The following is a 20,706-nucleotide window of genomic DNA, read 5'->3' as shown; positions in this document are numbered from 1 at the left end:
AATTCCAATTTAAGTAACGAATTAGTAATTTTTATTTACCAACATTAAATGTATACAAAGATAATTTATTTCACTATATAAATGGAAGGAACATCACTAGTTTTGAAGAGAAACCGAATAATTATAATTGTAATAACTCATTTGGTTCTTTTCTGAACTAGACTTTATATGAAAGTTTTTCATTTCATGATGTTTGTACTTGTTTAGGTTTTGACCTGAATGGAATTAATATTAAATTCTTTGTTCCTATTAAAGCACTTTTGGTGGTAAATTTTAACAGTTGCAGTAACTTCTTGGCTGTCAATACAAATAACTCCAAAGTAAGCTGTGAACCTTTTCTCCAATAAACAATATATGCTGGAATTGGTGGGAGATTCTCAGACCAAATGCCGTTTCTGAGGCTTTTTGCTTGTGCTTCTGCTGATAATAGAGCAGGGGCAATTTGTGACTCAATGGTATTCTTTTTTAATTCTTTAGGAAATGATGCTTTTGCAAATCCAAGTTCCACCAATTTTTTACCAATATCCAATGTTTGAACACCTTTACTCTGAAATGGAAAACATTTTTGAAGAGTAATTTTTAATAATTTAAGGTATTTTGTTGAATTTGTTTAAATTGAAATATACCTTAGGCTGAGGTAAATGCAATAATACAGTAGAAACTAGATCATCATTATCTCTTCCGATTGGCTTTAATGTCACTTGCTGGCCCCTAGCAACACATTCCAGCCAATTGACTGCATTCCCACTAACTACTTCAATTCCCCACAGCTAAAACAAAACAAAAAGAAAATATTTTTATTACTTTGTAGGTAAATTTTCGTACAAGTTATATTTTTATCACATTTACCTTAACTGGTAGTGGAGGTTTACTGGAATGCCATAGCGGTAAATATATTGGGGCTTTGTGATTGACCAGAACACGAACTGGTGAATGTTGCACTCCAGCACATAGTCCTTTCAAAGGTTCATGATTTCTGATGAAATGATCTGGAACTTTACTGGCTTTCGAAAACTTGCTAACCTATCGAAGTAATTTTATTATTTATAGTTATGTAATTATTAATATTGGCTTTTTTTAAACAAATACTTACAGGGCGAATCTTATGAACAGATATGGCGAGACCAGCGGTGGCTAGGGCATATACTGCTATCTGTAAACAACAATCAGATGATGGTGCTTCGTTTACAAAGTTATTATTATCAACATCAACTTGTAATTATCTACATACGTTAACCCCGCGATAATCTTGTTGTAATAAATATTGTATGTTGTAAAATATTCCTCCTTCTTTTTGAGACATTTTGATGTCTACAGATACGAAATTCTCATAATTTCTTAAACTTTCGTAAATTAGCTCATCAATATTTTCAATCCAATTCTGAATTTAGATGAATGAGAGAAAAAACAGCTTCAGACTTGTCAGAATTTTTGTTTGATTCTACTGAGCTCTTTATTATCTTTGGTTAACTACCAAATGTAACCTGACACAGTGTTTAATCTTTGGTTAATAGTTACATAAAGCATAGATTTTTAAATTTATTGGAGGGCTAGTCTTGATATCTCAATAAAAGTATCTTCATACAGTTTAGGTTTAGCTATAAATATAAATGCTTTAAACTTTTGGGAGATGCTTCATAAGTACGCGCAAAAAGTAATAAAGTAATAAATAACCTAACCAAAGATTGTGCTAACCTAAGGTTAACAAATAATACCAAAGAGGTAATTTATGACCTCTAACACACGAGCGGCATTCTGGCACTAAAATATTTGTGCTTTTTTGTAGACTGTGTTGGAGCTATGTGATCAATAATCTCGAATCATCAAGAAAATCTCTAGCTTCCATAACAAAATTGATAAAAAGAATAATTCAGTTGTAGCGTCGCGTATGTTGAAGCTGCAATTAAATTCTGCCACTTTTTAATAATATGAGTCGTCTATTATCAAAGGTGGCAATCTGTGCATTTGGACAAAAATTTTTTATTGATATGTCAATACAGATTGATTTGAATATAATCGTCTCCTTCAAAGAATACGGTTCAAAACCTGCATTAAATAAAGGTTAATAGTTAACCTGTTATTTAACTAAGATGTCGTTCCGAAGAGTTTTGTGACTGCCAATGGAATACAAAGTCAATAATTCGTTTTTCTGATTTACCAATCATTGTCCAAAAGTCACATTGCCGGCTTTGATAATAGTCGACTCAATTATATTTAGTTATAGTTAATCTTACCTAATAAGTTTATAGGGGACGCACTGCGACTGTCTTTGCAATGTCGAAATAGCTCGTGTGGGTGGTTATAAAATATTTTACTGGTAGCACTGTTGAAATTCCACGTCAACTGGTTTGACAGTTGATTGCCCATTTTCCGTTGTGTATTGTGTAGGTTAATAAAAATAATTAATAATGATCACTGTTTTGAATACTATTGATACCGGCCATGAAGATATGATACATGACGCTGAACTGGATTATTACGGACTAAAACTAGCTACATGTTCTTCGGATCATTCAGTGAAAATATACGACATTAAGAATGGTACACAAACATTGGCTGCTGATTTGAAGGGTCATTTTGGCCCCGTGTGGCAGGTAGCTTGGGCTCATCCCAAGTATGGGAACCTATTAGCGTCATGCTCTTATGACAGGAAAGTTATCATATGGAAAGAGTCTGGAGAGTGGACTAAACTATACGAACACACTGGACACGAAAGCTCTGTGAACTCTGTTGCGTGGGCGCCGGCTGAGTACGGCTTAATCCTCGCTTGTTGTAGTTCAGATGGCTCAATCTCTATCATACAATATTCACAAGATACTGGTAATTGGGACGTAAAAAAGATAACGGGTGCACATGCCATTGGTGTTAATTCTATTAGTTGGTGCCCAGCTTTATCTGCAGATTTGAACTTAGATCCGCTTACCAATAAAGATGCTCCAAAGAGATTAGTTACTGGAGGATGTGATAATTTAATCAAGGTATGTTACAAGTTGTGTTTACTGACTCTGTATTACAGTAGTTAGCACTCCTAACTGTTGCGCCGCAGAGAATCCTGATTTGAGGCCAGATGAATGTGTGTGATTTATTCCGGGTTATTTATTTATAAGGTAAAAAAAAACAAGGCAGCAATTATTATTTTTTTAAAATAGATATATAGCAACAATAATTAATTGAACATGTTTTAACATACCTACCTAAAACTACCTTGTCCTTTATTATCCATATGTTCTTAATAAACCCTGTGTTTCATGATTACTATTTAATGACATAATGTTTCTTAATTCTTGTTTTTTTATTTATTAGTTATTCCGGTTGTTGTTTTCAGATTTGGAGAGAGCAAGGTGATCAATGGGTTGAAGAGAACCGATTAGAGTTGCACATTGATTGGGTCAGAGATGTAGCGTGGGCACCCTCTCTGGGATTACAACGTTCAATGATTGCCAGCTGCTCCCAAGACAAGAGGGTTGTCATATGGTCTAGTGATGATAATGTATCTTGGACCCCAACAATATTAAACACATTTGATGATGTAGTATGGAGTGTTAGCTGGTCTCTCACTGGCAACATCTTGGCTGTATCAGGAGGAGATAACAAAGTCAGCCTTTGGCGTGAGAGCACTGACGGCCAGTGGTTATGTATTAGTGAAGTTGCCAAAGGTTTGGGCCAAACACCTAATGATGAAAGAAGCACACTTTGAATTTGCTTTTAATTTCATTTGTTAATTTTGTAATCTGCTAATAGTAATATAAAATATGTACATTAACACTGATTTTTTATAAACTTCATCAAAACCCAGATTTAATATATATATTCAATTTGATAATCCAATAATTGGGTTGTGACATATCTAACAGGTTTTAAATAAATTGCTATGATTATTATTACTGTATGTATTTAACATGGGCTGAAGAGATGACATCACTATTGTCAATGTACAAAATCATTATCAATTAGATAGTGTGTTTTAGAATTTAGTACTATACTGCAAAAACTACAATTATATCATCTTGGATCATGCATGTGGTCATTGTAGTTTCTATTCCAGTAACAGTTTAAAGAGAAAAGTTCACATGTATACTTTTATGATGATAAAAATTAGAGGAATGTACTTTTCACATTGGAAAGTTTATTTTCATTTGTCGCCAAAATAGCTAGAATATGTAAAAATATTTGGGTTCTCGTCTTAATTGTTTGTGACAATAGAAATAAAACAAAGGGACATATATAAAAAAAATATACTTAAAATACAAACTATCACATGTTTTTAAGATTAAAGTCAATTTGTTCTAACAATAATGGCATCTGATAATATTCAGCTATTGTCTTGAAAGTCATTAGTTGGTCTTTGATCTCTGTTACGGGAACCATCAGTGAAAAATCTCCAGCACAATCACAGACCACTGACAAATTCTCACGTTTTACCTGGAAGAAATATACATGTACATAGATTCAAATTCTGAATGAAACCAAACATTTTTTCCTAGTCTTTTTATATGTATATGCAGTCTGCTCACAATCCCCTATGGTATATATTCCTTTATTTCTTCCTTTAAAGAGCCACATTAACTTCTTACTCTGAGTGCTAAAGAATGTAATTTCTTACTAAAGGAGGTTTAAATAGAAAGCTGTAGTTGACTTTTACACACTATCATTAAAAATTAATTATTCTATGAAAATAGTATTATTGTAGTAAAATATTAAAAATAATAAGCTTTTGAGATGAGCTTCCTCATTTAGTCATTTTGTGTTGTGGCTATGAGGTATTTCGATTTAGCCTAGTCACAGAATGATTGAAATAATCAATACTGCAGTATTGATTATTTCAATCTAACTGCTATGCAATGTAACACTGCAACGAATTGCAGTGTTACCTATTGTGCTAACATACTTATTTGATGCTGTTACGTCTATATAAGTTTTAAGTTATATCGATAATGGTGGGTACGGGGTGTGTTCATAGTTTCTCACACGAAAAAAATATAGTTTTTGTGCATACTCTAACAATGAATGTGTAATATTTAATTATTCATACCTGGTGACATCGGCTACATATAAGATCTTGCAGTGTATACGCCATCGTACGTTTGTTCATCGTCTCGATTAGTCGCCATTCTATTTCCTGATTATCATATGCTGTTCCACATGTTGGACATAAACACGCCGGACTGAAAATAAACAAATATTGTACACATGTTTTATAAGTACTGAAATATCAGCTCTCTCGTATTCTACAAAACACATCTTTGGCCAGATGATTAGTCTACAGTCACTTAATTATTCTTAAAAAACATTGTTTACTATTTATCAAATATTAATTAAAATAATAATATTGTACGCGTGGAACTTGGCGCATGTGAAAGAAGTGAAACTTCTTTTGCGTTGTGTAGTATTGGGATTTTCTACATTTTTCATTTTTAAATCAAATTTCTCTTGCAATATGGAATGCTGTGTATAAGAGAAAGGACCTAGCTCGCTTTGTCCTTTCTCTCCACGGTCGAGTGGTTCGCCAGACGCTATCTATTTTCTCAATCTCGCTCTTCCTAAAATCTGTATCTCCCTAGCCGTAACGAATCTGTCGCGAGTTAAATTTTACTGTCAAAGGGCCTAAAGAAGTTTCACTTCAATAAATTAGTGTTCTCGATTCGATTCGAATCGATTTAAATTCATCATTCGCAGAATATTTTTTTTATTGCCCTTGTAGGCAGACGAGCATACGAGCATAACCTCTTTCGAGTTATTACTAATACAGGTTATTTGAATGATCACTGAATCGTGGTTGGTAGGGTCGGGTCGGTTACCGTTCCGTCGACTATCGCCTCGACGACCCGTCGGTCGGGCGTCCTCGGGGTGGCGCCGCGTGTCTGGCTGTAGTGTTGACCGCGGAAACCCCCCTACTCTGACCGGGTTCTGACCCCGGACAGAGATCGGACGTCGGGTGTAAGAGTGCAGGGGAGTCGTTTAGTGCGGTAGGGCCCTAAAATTCTTAGGGCCCGCGGTCTGCTCCCAACACTTTGCAGATCGTCAAGTCCCACATACCCCACGCGTCCCCTACGCGCGAGCACATCGTAGGTTCGGCCCCGGCCCGAAAAAAAAAAGGTTACCGTTCCGTATCGTCTCGCGCGTCCCTGCACAGGTCGAGGTCGCGGCAGTGGTTGCACACGCGGCACGTGAGCTCGGTCAGCACGCACGCGGCGCACGGCTCGCGCCACTCCGCCGCGCTGCTGAACTCGCCCACGCCGATCAGACGGAGCAGGTTGCGCCGCACAAGCGTCATCTGTCAGGTGTTTGTCACATCTATACCGGGTGTTAGGAGACCGCTTCCGAAAACGAAGACAGACGATAGTACTAATGGCGCCTTTGATGATGGAGTTATTTAGACAAATGTTGTATATTATTGATGTAAATGATTGTAAATGTTGTATGATATTCACCTCTTCGTCTAAGGTCGGATCGAGGGAGAAAACTTTACAGACGGCGTTGACGAAGAGCAGGGCGGGCGTGACGTCACTGAGCGCGTCCGCCTTGAGGCCGGGCTGCGGCCCGATGTCCGACAGCCGGAGCGTCGGCATCCGCGTGTTTATCTTCTCCGTTACTCTGTCGAAGTTCATCGATAAGTTTTATTAACTAAATCTATATAAAACTTTAGTACCTAATTTATATGTCTCTGTAGTCAACGATTTATTTGAGTCTATGTATTGGTATTGATGACTGAATGACGCAGTCTGAGATTCCATATTGGGTTCTGGTCAGTACCCATAGACACAACCCGCTGAGTTTCTCGCCGGATTTTCTCAGTGGATCGCGTTTCCGATCCGGTGGTAGATTCTGCGAAGCACTGCTCTTGCTGGGGCCAGTTTAGTAACGAAGTCAGGTTTCAAGCTCGTAGTTTCACCTACTAGGTCGGTGTATCTATCTCGAGGTTACTAGAATAGATAGAAAAAAACAGTGGCGCTAACAACATAGCCAAACATGTGAATATGAAAATTGTTCTTTTTTATTGTTAATTATAAATGAACGAACTCAAGAATATATTCTGTAGTTGTAGTTCACTAAACACATACTTTTCTTTATTTTTTTATTGCTTAGATGGATGATGCGAGCTCACAGCCCACCTGGTGTTAAGTGGTTACTGGAGCCCATAGACATCTACAATGTAAATGCGCCACCCACCTTGAGATATAAGTTCTAAGGTCTCTGTAAAGTTACACTTATACTTTATATTATTATGTTATACTTTTCAATCTGATTGTCTATTTAAATGTTCTTGAGGACAGAACAACCTTTACTTAGAAATATTGGGTTGTTTTTATTATTCTAACATCCCAGATTTATACTTGACATTATACTGAACATTTGTTAACACGCTTTCATAGCCTATACTTGTATCTATTACTGGGTGTTAGGAGACCGCTTCCGAAAACGAAGACAGACTAATAACACCTTTGATGATGGAGTTATTTAGACAAATGTCGTAAATAAGTATTTGTGCGATCGCGCGAGTGTGCGCAGCGCTGCGCCCGGGCGTTCGTTGACCCGATCATCAGCTGTTTTTGATTTTGTGTTTCATTGCTGTTTTTTTTTAAAACAAATTAATGTATCTTTTATGAAAATATCGTTTCATTTAGCTGTACTAACATGGTGAAACGTAAATAATGCTGATATAACGTTTTAAAATTATGATTTTTTTTAAAAATCAGTACGGTATTTTTTCCATACCATCATCAAAGGTGTAATTAGTATTATCGTTTGTCTTCGTTTTCGGAAGCGGTCGGTATCGGAATTTTTCAACTTCATTTTTATTAACTTCAAGACATCTGTTTGACTTAAAATTTTGTCTAAATATCGAGGACCGAAGGTACTACAATATAATGATATTGTAGTTTGTCTAATTATCGAAGACCGAGGGTACTAGAATATAGTGATGTTGTAGTCTAGCAGCGGGCGGGGCGGGTGTACTGACCGGAACAGTTTCTGCGAGATCTCGCCGCGCAGCAGGGCGGGCAGGTCGGCGGGGCGCGTGCGGGCGGCGGCCAGGTACCCGGCCACGGCGGACACGAACTGCTCCCGGACGAAGCCCGGCAGGAACTTGGCCAGGTTCCAGTGCATCACTATCGAACTCTCCTGTTTAGGATTTCAATCGATTATTATCAAAAGCGAGTCTTTTTTTTAACAGAACCCGTCGCTTGCGGCTCGCGGCTCGGCGAGTAAATTAATCCATAGACACAGCCCACTTAGTTTCTCGGTGGATCGCTTTTGCGATCCGTGCTAGATTCTGCGAAGCACTTTTCTTGCTAGGGCCGGTGTTAGAACACTCCCGGTTTGAGCCCCGTGAGCTCACCTACACTAGCGTGTAAAGCTAGCGGATAAAGCTGAAATAGCCTCTCAAGGCTATCAGCATAGGTATGAGAAAAAAATTAACAAAAAAAACGTTTAAATCTAAAACTGATATATTAGATAGAGGCCTCGAAAGACACAGTATAAGTTAAACTCATGTATGTGCTTGATCACACGGGTTGAGTTGTCTTTGAGCAAACTTACTTTACTGGTGGTGGGACGTTTTGTGAGCCCACACTTAATCGCTAATAATTAAATTAGTATGTAAGTGACGTATATTCACAAGTGTCCAATAATAATCAGATGACAGCTAGACAGGTCTATTAAACATTATTATTGCCATCGACAATATAAAGCGTCAAGTGTAGATAGATAAAAATAGGTACCTCATCAGTGTCGCCGTCCTCGTTATTGCTCGGAGGAACTTGAGAAGATCCCACTTCAGTTAAGCCTTCCGGAAGCTTGCCCTGTTCGAGTAAACGAAAATTAGACTTCATTTTGGAAACTTAGGAATGTTCTGGAAGCGCCCTACAAAGTGTAGGATGTTGGAGGTTTTCCAGAAACATCGGTGAGGCACCTTCGACCGGTCTGATGATAACAACAATTTCTATTAATAAGAGAAAATTCACTCGTACTGGTGTGTAGAAACACAAAGTCTTAAAAACACAAGCCGAATCCGGAATAAGCTATTTACGAAAAATGAACTCGTGATAGCTACTTGACCGAATTTAGAATTAATTTAGACGCTCGAGGTCGTTCACCTCACGCGCCAACTGATTTTTTAATTGTAATACATTGCGCGTAATGTCTTTATTTTTGTTTTATTGACCTTGTAGGCAGACGAGCATGCGGCCTTCCTGATAGTGAGGGGTTATCGTCGCCCATGGGCGTCAGCAATGCCAGAGGCAAAGAGCCAAACCGCTGCCTACCGTTAAGTACTCTGCACAAGTCTTGTTTGAAGAAGAAGAAGCGCGTAATGTAAGAAAACGTATAATTTTCGCGCCAACTGTCTTCGGTTTTGAGATAGTTTACAATACGTCCGCGTGCACGTTGTAGGTCTACCGTTTGACCGATACGACCCTTAAGGTATTAAGTGGTGCATAAAATAATCTTCGTGTTACATTCTATAAATACTAGTATTTGGGTAGTTATTTATTAAACTATCATTGTACTCATATCAAAAAAAAAAAGAAAACGTTAAATGTCTCTTAAAATGTAATTAGGTGACTTTTTTTTACTAGAAGAAACAGAATAACCGACCTTATTATGTCGAGTCTTTGAGTTTAATTTATCATACCTGTATCCCCGCATAGTTGGCCTCGTCGAGCCACAGCAGATGCACCCAGCACTGCCGGTACCTAATATCGATGCCGTGGAACAATTCCTTATTCCTTATGCTCTGCACCACGAATTCTACGTATCCTGGGAACAAGGTGGAGTAGGATGATTTACTTGACGCTCGTCAAGTGGTTCACGTGGAATACTGCACGGAGAGGGACCTCTCGGGACCACTACGTTGCTCTGCCATGGGACACAGGAGCGATTCTCATTTATGGGAAACTTTTCATTTGAGCCTCCTTACCTATTCCGTCGACGACCGAAGTCTTCTTAGTGCTGAGCAGGATCTTGTTGAAGTCGGCGTGCACGAGCACCGAGCCCAGCCGCCTGAACTCCGCCAGCAGCATCAGGAACAGCTTCTTCATCAGGTTGTACAGGGTGCGCCGAAGCGCCGGGTCGTACAGCAGAGACGTCGGCGTTTTTAACCACCTGAATTATTATTAACATGATTAAAATGATAACACCGCAACATACCTATTGTACGATATGATAAAAGGGTGGTCTGGAAGAGATCGGTTTTAGCGATAAGACTTCATAATAATAAGCAAAGGATGTCTTAAAAACACTTGGATGGATCGTGTCTGAGGGTGATAGGCCTGAATGGAACATAGGATATGCTGCCTCGACCTCACATAGCTCAGCATAGCTGGATGTAGTTTTATATATTATATATCGACGGGGTCAGAGGCTATTTGGTTTAAGCGACATTTTTACTTACAACGTTACAAGAGAGCCGTTTAAAATTTGGAAAGAATATCATAATAAAAAAACTTCTTCAGCTATAAATGGGGTAAACTTAATTGAAGTTCAATTAAAAACATCGAATTGTTGATGCTAATAACAAATAAAATTACAAAGATAAATGTCGCATATTAAGCGAAATGTCACTTAAACCAAACAGTCTTTCACCCGTCGAGATATATCTATATTAACGACCATCTGGTGTAGTGGTAAGTGACATGGTCACTACATAAGGGGGTCGCGGGTTCGAATCCCGCCAAGGGAAGATATTTGTATGATAAATATAAAAGTCTTTTCCAGGGTTATGGATGTATATTAAATATATGTATGTGTATAATAAAAATCTTAAATTTATTTCCGTTATCTGGTACCTATAACACAAGTTTTTTACGAACTTATAACGGGACTAGTTAACGTGGCGTGATTGTTAGTAAATATTTATTTATTATTTATTATATCCTGCCTCTATCGTCGAATATCGCGAAAGAGATAGTTGATGTGTGCTCGTGGATAAATCTACGAGGTTACATACCTGTAGAAGTGCGTTATTTGGAAGTCTGCGAAGACGTTTTTGTATTGCGTGACGTCACGGAGCCAGGACGCGACCATCGTCCTCAGGATCTTGAAGGCGGCGCTGCACTGAGCCGCCTCGTCGTAGTTCAGGGACGCGTTTGGACCTACAGGGTGTGTTTTATTGAGCATCATTGGCTGTATTTTTTTTTTTTATTGCTTAGATGAGTGGACGAACTCAAGGCCCACCTGGTGTTAAATGGTTACCGCAGACCCATAGACGTCTACAACGAAAATGCCGCCACCCACCTTGAGACGTGGGTGAGAGAGTGAGAGGTTTTGTGTACCTCTAATGTGGATTACTTCGAAATGTCGCAATATTATAGATGGAACAAGAGAGGTTTGGACAAATCATACGAGTTCCGAACATTAGGAAGGTCGCTCTAACGAAGCAATATTAGCCCTCGGATTTTTAATTGTGTAAGTGAGTGAAAGACCTCGTGACCAACCAGTACGCTTAGTGCGAGTTTTTTAACTTATAGTTCGCGTAAAAGTTAACTTTAATTCGTATGGAGTTGCAAAGTGGAGTTGTCGCTAGGGACGCTGTTCCAACTCCATATAAATTTGAGTTAACTTTAACGCGATCGATATGTTAAAAAACTCGCACTAAGAACACAGATGTTAAGCGTTTTCTATATAATACTATGTGTCACGGTCGGTGGCTATTTATTATTACGGTTTATAATTTTACACGGTGTTAGAGAAACTATGAGGTTATTGTACTACTAGTGCCCGAAGCTCCCAGTGGAGATGCGATCGTCTCGACCTTACTACTACAAGACTAGCCATTTTACTTTTTAACCTTTGCATTAGATGCCTTCAGCTCTAATACTAGGGGCAGGCTTAGGGACCCCGGTAACCGTACTCGTCGAACTCGACAAAGAGGTCGACGTGCAACCTAACCCATGCACCAGCTCGCTGAGTTTCTCGCCGGATCTTCTCAGCGGGTCGCGATTCCGATCCGGTAGTAGATTCATTCGCGAAGCAGCTACTCTTGAGCTGTTAGGTCTCCTTCGGAGGCGCTCGGGTAGCTGTTAGCAAATCCCACCTCTCCTGGCTGAGCCTTTGCTCGCCCACGTGTCCTGGTGAAACTGGAAAGGCCTTCGGGCCACCAGTAAACTTTCAATCATAAAAAAAAAAAAAAAAAAAAAACTTTTTACCTAGTTCGATCCACATCATAATTCGTCTTTCAAGACTCTTACCTCTTCGAAATTAAAAATTATGAAATTAATTTATTTCTACAATGTTCCTCGGAGGTTATTCGAAGCAATTTCCTAGTTTGTCAGTAAGTGCTTGTCGTCTAAGCGGTAATAAGTGGTTTGTCCAATAAATTATTCTCTTTGACTTTTTTTTAAAGGGATTTAATGACCTGGTAACTAAGGCCTTTAAGTTATGTCTTATTTTAATTTATATTCTTATTTTTATGAAAAATGATAATATGGAGTGAAACGAAATGAAATGAAGATGATTAATTTGAGACATTAATCAACTGGGATGAAATGAAATGAGATGAAATATAATCTCAACAAAACGGTGGTCATTTACTGAGATTTTTTCAGTGGACATTTTGGGGGATCCCAAGAAGTTACGTCCAACGGCTTTGTTTCATTTTCCCACGTCCGTTATTACACATTTAAACCTGAAGCAACACTAAATAGACAAAATAAAATAAATAACAGGATTTCACTCCTCGCGTTCCCGCCAAAAAGTCCCTTTCTCTATGACTGGCGTGATGAAGTGTTGCCAGTGCGTCAACATGGTTGTCGCCAGGGAGATTAGAGGGTACCGGTGTTGTCGAGCAGATGCTGTAGACTGGTGGGCGCGTGCCCGAAGGCGGTGGCTGCGCTGGTGCCCTCCGCCTGCAGCACGAGGTGCGCCTGCAGCAGCGCGCACACGCTGAGCGCGTCCAGCCCCAGCTCCACGCACACGCCGCCGTGCGCGCCGCCCGCGCCGCCACTCCACGCCCCGCCCTCCTCCGCCTCGCTCGCCAGTCTGCGCGCAACGTAGAGGGTCATACACTACCAGTAAACACATTTAGAGTGGCTTTGTATAATGACTTTGAAAGGCGTGTATAGGCAGGATTTTAGTAATACTAGTATAAATTCACTTATCTTTCTTTTTTTTATTGCTTAGATGGGTGGACCAGCTCACAGCCCACTTGGTGGTTACTGGAGCCTATAGACATCTACAACGTAAATACGTCACCCACCTTGAGATATAAGTTTTAAGGTCTCAGAATAGTTAAACCGGCTGCCCCGCCCTTCAAACCGAACCACATTACTGCTTCACGGCAGAAATAGGCAGGGTGGTGGTACCTACCCGCGCGGACTCACAGAGGTCCTACCACCAGTAAACTTGATATGAATGTCAAGTTCTACAGCCGTAAAGGTTAATAAAGCGACGATCACCTGTTATCGTCGATCTCTCTCCCTCCGAGGTCCGGACGTTCGAGGTTGGAGCACCAGAGCACGAAGTTGTGCTTGACGAGGTGGCGGGCGTAGAACAAGTCCGCGCCGAACAGCGTCGGATCCGCCGGCATGTTGCCCAGCGGCACGTGGAAATATCTGACCAAATACATTAATATCTTAATGTTCGCTTGTTAATCTAAAATCGACCCTAATCGCTGACACTTTAAGTCTTAAATTCATTACGTTATTATGTATAAACTAGCCGTACTCGCCCGCTTCGCTGGGCATTTAAAATTAACATTATTATTTATTGTCATTATTAAACACTCATATAAATATTAGCCTATCCATTAAGTACATGTATTTTCTACACGGATACCAAGTTTCAAGTCAATCGGATGCACGGTTCAGTAGTTATAACGGAACATCCGTAAAAACCACTATAGATTTATATATTAGTATAGAAGTATAGATTACCCATTATTTTCTCTTTTATTTCGCTAAGGACAATTTTAAGAAAACAAATCACTATAGTCATTTCTTTAATTGATGATACTAAAACTCGTCATGCTTGATATTATTATGAAAATACAGAATAAAAGATTAAGAAAGTTCGAATATATAATACATTTTTAACTTATTATTTAAATATCTAAATGTTTATAATAACAAAATGTAAATCCTAGAAACAAAAATGGATGAATCAACAAAAAGACCAAAAAAAAAAGAGAAAATGTAAGACACGTTGCAATGGGTATACGAACATACAGCCTCAGGAGGGTTGAGCGCTAAGGAGGGGAGGAAGTATTGGAGCATGATAAGGGGACTCGCTGAACGTACATAATATTGGCCAAGAACAAGAAGAAAACATTAAAACTCGGACAAGCAGCGGAGAAAATTATTAATACCATACGTAATTTTAATAGGACAAATGATTTTGTCGAAGTTTTTGCAATGTCACAAAATTGTTCATAGATTTTGAGCTTTTGAGTTCTTCTGGAGCGAGATTTCCATTTAATTTACACAGGGAGACGGTAGTCTGCCTGCAGCTGTTTGCATTGCGCACCCACCTGCACTGCTCGATGGTGAGCGCCAGCACCGACTCCAAGTTGAGGTAGTGCCTGACGATGGCCCTCGCGCCTATCCTCTGCCACTCCAACGTGTTGTACAGGGTCTCCACGTCGCGGACGTGCAGCGGCACTATCGGGTAGTCAACCAGACCTGTCGGAACCATGAGACTGTTAAACATTCATCATCTATGTGGTTCATTTGATTATGCTTGTTTCGAATATCGTTTTTTTCTTTAAATTAAAAGGTTAATAATCCGATGAGACCAGATGCAGCTGCTTTAAGATATGAGGTAGAAGTTAATAGCGTTGTAAAATGTGAGCAGACTGTCGGACCGGAGCTGAGGGGTATTGGCGAGCAGGCTGGTAAGGTCGCGGTACCTACCCGTCTAATCTGTGTTACATCTAATCACCAGTAAAGTAAGAAAGAGATTAGAAGCGGAAAGTAGTTCGAAATAAGATCGCTTGTCCGCCGGAACGGAGCAACGGAGTAAGGCGGAGCGGAATTGTGTACTGTGTCTGTCCACCGGAGCGGAACGAGGCTACGGAGCGAAGCGAGAAAGTAATGCGGGGTTTTGTACCTAAGCGACGAGTAAGTTCAGACTACGCGCCCGCACTCTGTTCCCCGCTCCGCTGCCTCGCTCCGCTATCCCGCTCCGCTTACCGGTTTTGTATGAATTTTTAAACTATGTAGTTCGCAACTCCCTGTCTACTAAAGAGGAGCGGGTATTTTGTGCAATCTTATTGGTTAATATTACTCCGTTTCTCCGCTCCACTGCCTCGCTCCGCCCCCGTGGACAGGCAGCCTTAGGGTGTGTACACGTCATTTCGGATCCTCCCAATCCACTAATGGTGCTTTTAGGTACACCAAGCACCGGTCATCGTTCTCGTCGAACCTGTCGCGTGCGACGAAGGGCTCGGCGAGTAAATTAACCCAGAGACCCAGCCCACTGAGTTTCTCACCAGATCTTCTCTCAGTGGATCGCGTATAATAATTACATTTATTTACTCCACAATACAAATAACTTTTCAATTAATATGACCTAAATTTCTAATTCTATCTAAACAATATTACAATATATTAATTATACTTTCAGTAATGTCTCAAAGTCGCATACAGACGTCGCGAGGCGTGCGACGCGAACGGTTCGTCGAGCATGCCTCGGGCTGTGTGGACGTGAGCATTCAACAGAGCATAATATATCTTTTGGGACGCCAGCACCGTTGTATGCCTCAGGTATGCCGCATGCCTCGCGATGTCTGTAAGGGGCTCAAGGAAAGTGACGACATTCACGTCGTGATATCCAGGAGGATTTGGTAACCACTTACATGGGTCTTGATTCTTTCTCAATAAACCAAATAAAAATAAGGTGTTCCATTATACATACACATTTTTTTTGTCATCAGCCGGAAAGCTGATGGTCTTGAGAGATCATTTCAGCATAACCGGGTGAGTAGTTGAGCTCAAGGGGCTCAAACTTGACGTTGTTACAAACACGAACCCCAGCAACAGCAGTGCTTCGCAGAATCTACCACCGGATCGGAAAGGCGACCCACTGAGAAGATCCGGTGAGAAACTCAGTGGGCTGTGTCTGTGGGAGGGCGGTGACCGGGGTGCAACCGATGGTTACGCTAAAGTATAGTGGGTAGCTCGTACCGGGCATGAGCGCGGTGAGGGCGGGCAGCGAGAGCGCGGCCTGCACGGCCAGCAGCGCCGGCCCCGCGCGCTCCGTGCGGCCGCGGCCCAGCGCCGCCTGCAGCCCGCGGCACAGCGCGCGCGTCGAGCTCTCCACCACCACCTCCCACGACAGCTCGGGGCCCGGCAGCGTGCTCTCGTCTGTTCCTTGATTTATTCTGGGGAATTTATCAGAATAAGATATAAGATTGAAGGTGCACTGGAATAACAGTTAAATTTAATTTTTTTATTGCTTAGATGGGTGGACGACAACCCACCTGATGTTAAGTGGTCACTGGAGCCCATAGACATCTACAACGTAAATGCGCCACCCACCTTGAGATATAAGGTCTAAGGTCTCAAGTATAGTTACAACGGCTGCCCCGCCCTTCAAACCGAAACGCATTACTGCTTCACGACAGAAATAGGCAGGGCGGTGGTGCCTACCCGCGCGGACTCGCAAGAGGTCCTACCACCAGTAAGAGTATCTAGACTGCATTGTATGATTGCTACGCAGGATGATGAATTTGACCCGTTCAGACTCGGGAAATATAATAAATAATTTATATGTTTATCATACAGTCTATTAGTAACTTTCAATGGCAGCTATAAGAACTAGTCCATGCATAGTGGGAACATTTCGCTATCTCTTTCGCACACCTGCTCTTCAATAGCAGTGACGTCATAAAATACTACATGCATCCTTTTGACTAAATGTTGTTTATAGGGCTCACTTAGCTGTCCTTTCGGCTGCGTAAAGGGTGCTCATGTTAGGTACTTGATTGGTCTTGACCGTGTCCTGTACGAAAATATATCCTTTTTTCAGAGGACCCAGTATCAATGCCCACATACTGCGACTAGAATTCGCAGACGAATGCTGGTACAGGAATATGTGTTTAATCGGAAACTGTCCATCCTAGAACAAAGTATATAATATTATATTAAAGACTAGCGGCCCGTTCCGGCTCCGCTCGGGTCTTTAACTAAACTTTTAACGAAATTTGACGTTGTTTTTTTTTTTAAATAAAATAACACTTATTGTGGCATAACTATAGTAGTTAGACATATGCTGTCGCGACACTTTTTGTAAATAATAATGTGTTCTACAAAGTCGTAGTACATTATTTTATTCTATCAATAGTTTTCGCAGGGCACGCGATCTAAAGAATACTTTAGGTAATTTTTTTACACCTTGGGTTACATTATTAGTTTTAGTAAGGAACCCTAATTTTTTTATATAAAAATATTATAGCCTATGTCACTCGGGAATAGTGTAGCTTCCAAGCTGTGAAAGAATTTTTCAAATCGGTTCAGTAGTTTCGGAGTCTATTCAATACAAACAATGAACAAATCTTTCCTCTTTATAATATTAATAATAATAATATAGATATTGACACTTTTTTATTGCACTAGAGAGGTTACCTCATCTGTTAGTTTATCGATTAGGTTGCATACATTCAATACAATAAATCGAAATTTCAACCTCATATTTGAGTCGTCTATTATCAAAGGCGGCAATCTGTACATTTGGACAAAATTTTTTTATTGATATGTCAATACAGATTTATTTGAATATAATCGTCTCCTTCAAAGAATACGGTTCAAAACCTGCATTAAATAAAGGTTAATAGTTAACCTGTTATTTATCTAAGATGTCGTTCCGAAGAGTTTTGTGACTGCCAATGGAATACAAAGTCAATAATTCGTTTTTCTGATTTACCAATCATTGTCCAAAAGTCAGATTGCCGCCTTTGATAATAGTCGACTCATTTCAGCTTATCGCGCTTATCTGCATTTTCGTCAAACTTGGACCAGCTTCCATAAAAGTTTTACCACTGTTTGGAAATATTTTGAAGTCATCCTATTTGTTCGATTTGGGGGCTTACATTTTGAAATCTCCCGCTAACTTGCTCGGTACCCGCGCGACACTAACGCTACGCGTTGCCGCAGTGTTTGCAACGTTTGGAAAAGTCAGTCGTGAAATTATTAGCAGTTGAAGGTAAGTCCGTATTTCTTAAAATCTTTAGAATTTAATAAAACTGAGCTATTGTACAGTACTAACCACAGAGTATAATTGGAGTTTACTCCTTTAGAATCGATTTACATATATAGGCCCGGGGTATGAAAATTATGGGGACCAAAATCGTACTAGCATGTCACACGAAATGCGTTATGCGCATTTCGTGTGACATGCTAGTACATGCGCCGGCAGTCCGCCACAAAGCCTCGTACTGATCGCGCGTTTCTCTCATTATTGTATTTTCATATATTTGTTAGTCGTTTGTTTTGTGTCTCGTTAATTTGTTAATAATCTGTAGTGTATCGTGTTGTCGTAATATAGAACTATTTCTCGTATTGTTTCGTTTAATTTTTTATATCCAGTAAACTCCAGTCGTGCGTCGGAGCGGACACACACACTTTTTTTTATTAAATATTGGTAGAAACTATTTACCTGCTTCGGTAAGTAAGGTTGATGTGCGACACTCTTGAACTGTAGTTGATTCAACGTAAACGAATCCATATTGTTTGAACCGAACTGTATCATTCTGGAAATTAAATTTATAATATGTCAGAATGGTTGTGTCTGGTGGAAGGGGAATACCCGAGGTAGGGTGTATTGTGACATAGATGTCACTACCGCCACACAGGCGCTCTATGCTGCCGACAGGCTACCTTCTAGTATGGAGGCATTAGACATTAGGCATTAGATGTCACACATAACAGAGCCTTCGAAAATGATAACGGCACATTAAGGAGTCTATTGAACTCGGTCAGGACTTATCAACATATGCCAGAGACTTAAATACATTCAAATATATAGATAATAAACAGCCAGACAAAGAGCAAACAAACACGTTCATCACACGAATGTTTGCTCAATGTGGGAATCGAACCCACGACCCTGGGCGCGACAGTCAAGCGCGCTTACTACTGCACCGCCGAGTCAGTGTAAATGCAGAAATTTCACAAAACTACTCGTGCGCGATCTGTCGTACTTTGATGGTACTATCCCAAAAACCAGAAAGTCTAAAGCATCAATAACTATGTTACGGGTTTAGTTTAATCTGTGTCGAGTCCATAGATAAAGCACTTAATATTTAAGGTCGAGTTGTCGCAAAATAAGCAGGTTGCAAACTATCGTGTCTTTAATCATTATCGCCCTACATAATCTACTCGCTCTATGTATAAGCACAGACTCAATAAATATAAAAAGTTTCAACTCAAAACTTAGGGTATCCCTTAATTTTTATATATCGAGGGGTGAAAGGTTATTTAGCTTAAGCGACATACTTGAGACTTTACAGGAGAGCCATTTAAAGTTTAAAATTTAGAAAAATTTTAAAAAAATATGACAAAAAACTTCTTCAGCTATTTGAATGTGGTAATAATAATAATTGAAGTTCAATTAAAAACATCGAATTGTTGATGCTAAAATACCAAATAAAACAAACCTTGAATTACAAAGATAAATATAGCGTATTAAGAGAAATTTCGCTTAAACCGAATAGCCTTTCACCCCGCGTTAATTATTACAATATAATCATTACATAGTATATATGAGTCGACTATTATCAAAGCCGGCAATCTGACTTTTGGACAATTATTGGTAAATCAGAAAAACGAATTATTGACTTTGTATTCCATTGGCAGTCACAAAACTCTTCTGAACGACATCTTAGATAAATAACAGGTTAAGTATTAACCTTTATTTAATGCAGGTTTTGAACCGTATTCTTTGAAGGAGACGATTATATTCAAATCAATCTGTATTGACATATCAATAACATTTTTTTGTCCAAATGCACAGATTGCCACCTTTGATAATAGACGACTCATATAAAACAAAGTCGCGTACTTTGTCCCTATATCCCTATGTATGCTTAAATCTTTAAAACTACGCAACAAATTTTGATGCGGTTTTTTTTAATAGATAGGGTGATTGAAGAGGAAGGTTTATATGTATAATAACATCCATTAAATAGTGGAGAAATCAACAATAAATTACAGTTTCCGAAGCGAAGCGAGGGCGGGTCGCTAGTATTTTATTAAACTATTGTGATATACGAAATGTGGTTACCGTCTCGCCTCCTGCGGCTCCACGGCGCAGATGCACCCGAGTTGTACCAGGATCCTGAACTCTAAGCTCATCTGTGTCTCGTAAATACCTTCTATTTCAGGAGCCGATAATTCACCCATGAGCTCTCTGAAATTATTTTATACTTTTTAGTACATATTTATTAATTTTGTAGGCTTTATTATAAGTCCGTTGAACGAGCTTACGGTCCACCTGGTTTTATGGTCTATACAGGTATCTTAATTGTATAGTTCCTAATTATACTAAACTTTTTGCGGATTTAATTTTTACTACACGATGTTATTATACTTTCATCGTGGAATTCATTCGTGAACATGAGTTAAGTGTAATTTGTAGATTTCACTAAAAAAAATTATGCCTGCCTGGGGGATTTGAACACCGGCACAGTCGCATCGCTAATCATGATTGTACACGGGCAGTCTTATCCTTTAGGCCACGACGACTCTTTACTTTGCTTATTTCGGAAGCAGTCACGTG

At 39.6% G+C, this 20,706-nt stretch overlaps 3 protein-coding genes across 4 annotated transcripts in view; 1 reads left to right on the top strand and 2 right to left on the bottom strand.

Annotated features, from left to right (window-relative positions):
- Positions 1-8: 8 nt before the first annotated feature.
- Positions 9-1,441, bottom strand: LOC114243923 (mitochondrial inner membrane subdomain organizer). The gene is made up of 5 exons (XM_028175575.2): positions 1,232-1,441; positions 1,094-1,153; positions 850-1,023; positions 627-770; positions 9-547 (listed from the first exon to the last, which is right to left on the bottom strand). The coding sequence occupies exons 1-5, from the start codon at positions 1,301-1,303 to the stop codon at positions 185-187; spliced, it is 813 nt and encodes a 270-aa protein (XP_028031376.2). The 5' UTR covers positions 1,304-1,441; the 3' UTR covers positions 9-184.
- Positions 1,442-2,254: 813 nt separating this feature from the next.
- Sec13 (nuclear pore and COPII coat complex component secretory 13) lies at positions 2,255-3,763 on the top strand. Its single transcript, XM_028175532.2, has 2 exons — positions 2,255-2,978; positions 3,326-3,763. The coding sequence occupies exons 1-2, from the start codon at positions 2,409-2,411 to the stop codon at positions 3,695-3,697; spliced, it is 942 nt and encodes a 313-aa protein (XP_028031333.2). The 5' UTR covers positions 2,255-2,408; the 3' UTR covers positions 3,698-3,763.
- Positions 3,764-4,220: 457 nt separating this feature from the next.
- DNApol-epsilon255 (DNA polymerase epsilon catalytic subunit 1) overlaps positions 4,221-20,706 on the bottom strand; it is a 40,010-nt gene continuing 23,524 nt past the window's right edge. Inside the window, exons 26-41 of one of the 2 annotated variants that reach the window (XR_016325401.1) lie at positions 20,212-20,337; positions 18,586-18,679; positions 16,868-17,049; positions 16,116-16,312; positions 14,462-14,612; positions 13,392-13,547; positions 12,770-12,975; positions 10,946-11,090; positions 9,917-10,101; positions 9,632-9,756; positions 8,721-8,801; positions 7,961-8,121; positions 6,432-6,594; positions 6,102-6,221; positions 5,033-5,165; positions 4,221-4,422 (exon numbers count right to left, since the gene is read on the bottom strand). Coding sequence is in view for 1 of the 2 variants with exons in the window: in XM_089738582.1 (XP_089594708.1) it covers positions 4,255-4,422; positions 5,033-5,165; positions 6,102-6,274; positions 6,432-6,594; positions 7,961-8,121; positions 8,721-8,801; positions 9,632-9,756; positions 9,917-10,101; positions 10,946-11,090; positions 12,770-12,975; positions 13,392-13,547; positions 14,462-14,612; positions 16,116-16,312; positions 16,868-17,049; positions 18,586-18,679; positions 20,212-20,337 (2,446 nt within the window). In the remaining variant the exon portion in view is untranslated. Of the gene's footprint in view, positions 4,423-5,032; positions 5,166-6,101; positions 6,275-6,431; positions 6,595-7,960; positions 8,122-8,720; positions 8,802-9,631; positions 9,757-9,916; positions 10,102-10,945; positions 11,091-12,769; positions 12,976-13,391; positions 13,548-14,461; positions 14,613-16,115; positions 16,313-16,867; positions 17,050-18,585; positions 18,680-20,211; positions 20,338-20,706 lie in introns of both variants that reach the window. The other variant, XM_089738582.1, reaches the window with a different exon arrangement.

The sequence above is a fragment of the Bombyx mandarina genome, chromosome 25, assembly GCF_030267445.1.
Source record: "Bombyx mandarina strain Sakado chromosome 25, ASM3026744v2".
NCBI classification, from domain to species: Eukaryota; Metazoa; Arthropoda; class Insecta; order Lepidoptera; family Bombycidae; genus Bombyx; species Bombyx mandarina.
The sequence above is the reverse complement of the archived record's forward strand: the minus strand, read 5'-3'. Positions and strand labels throughout refer to the sequence as shown.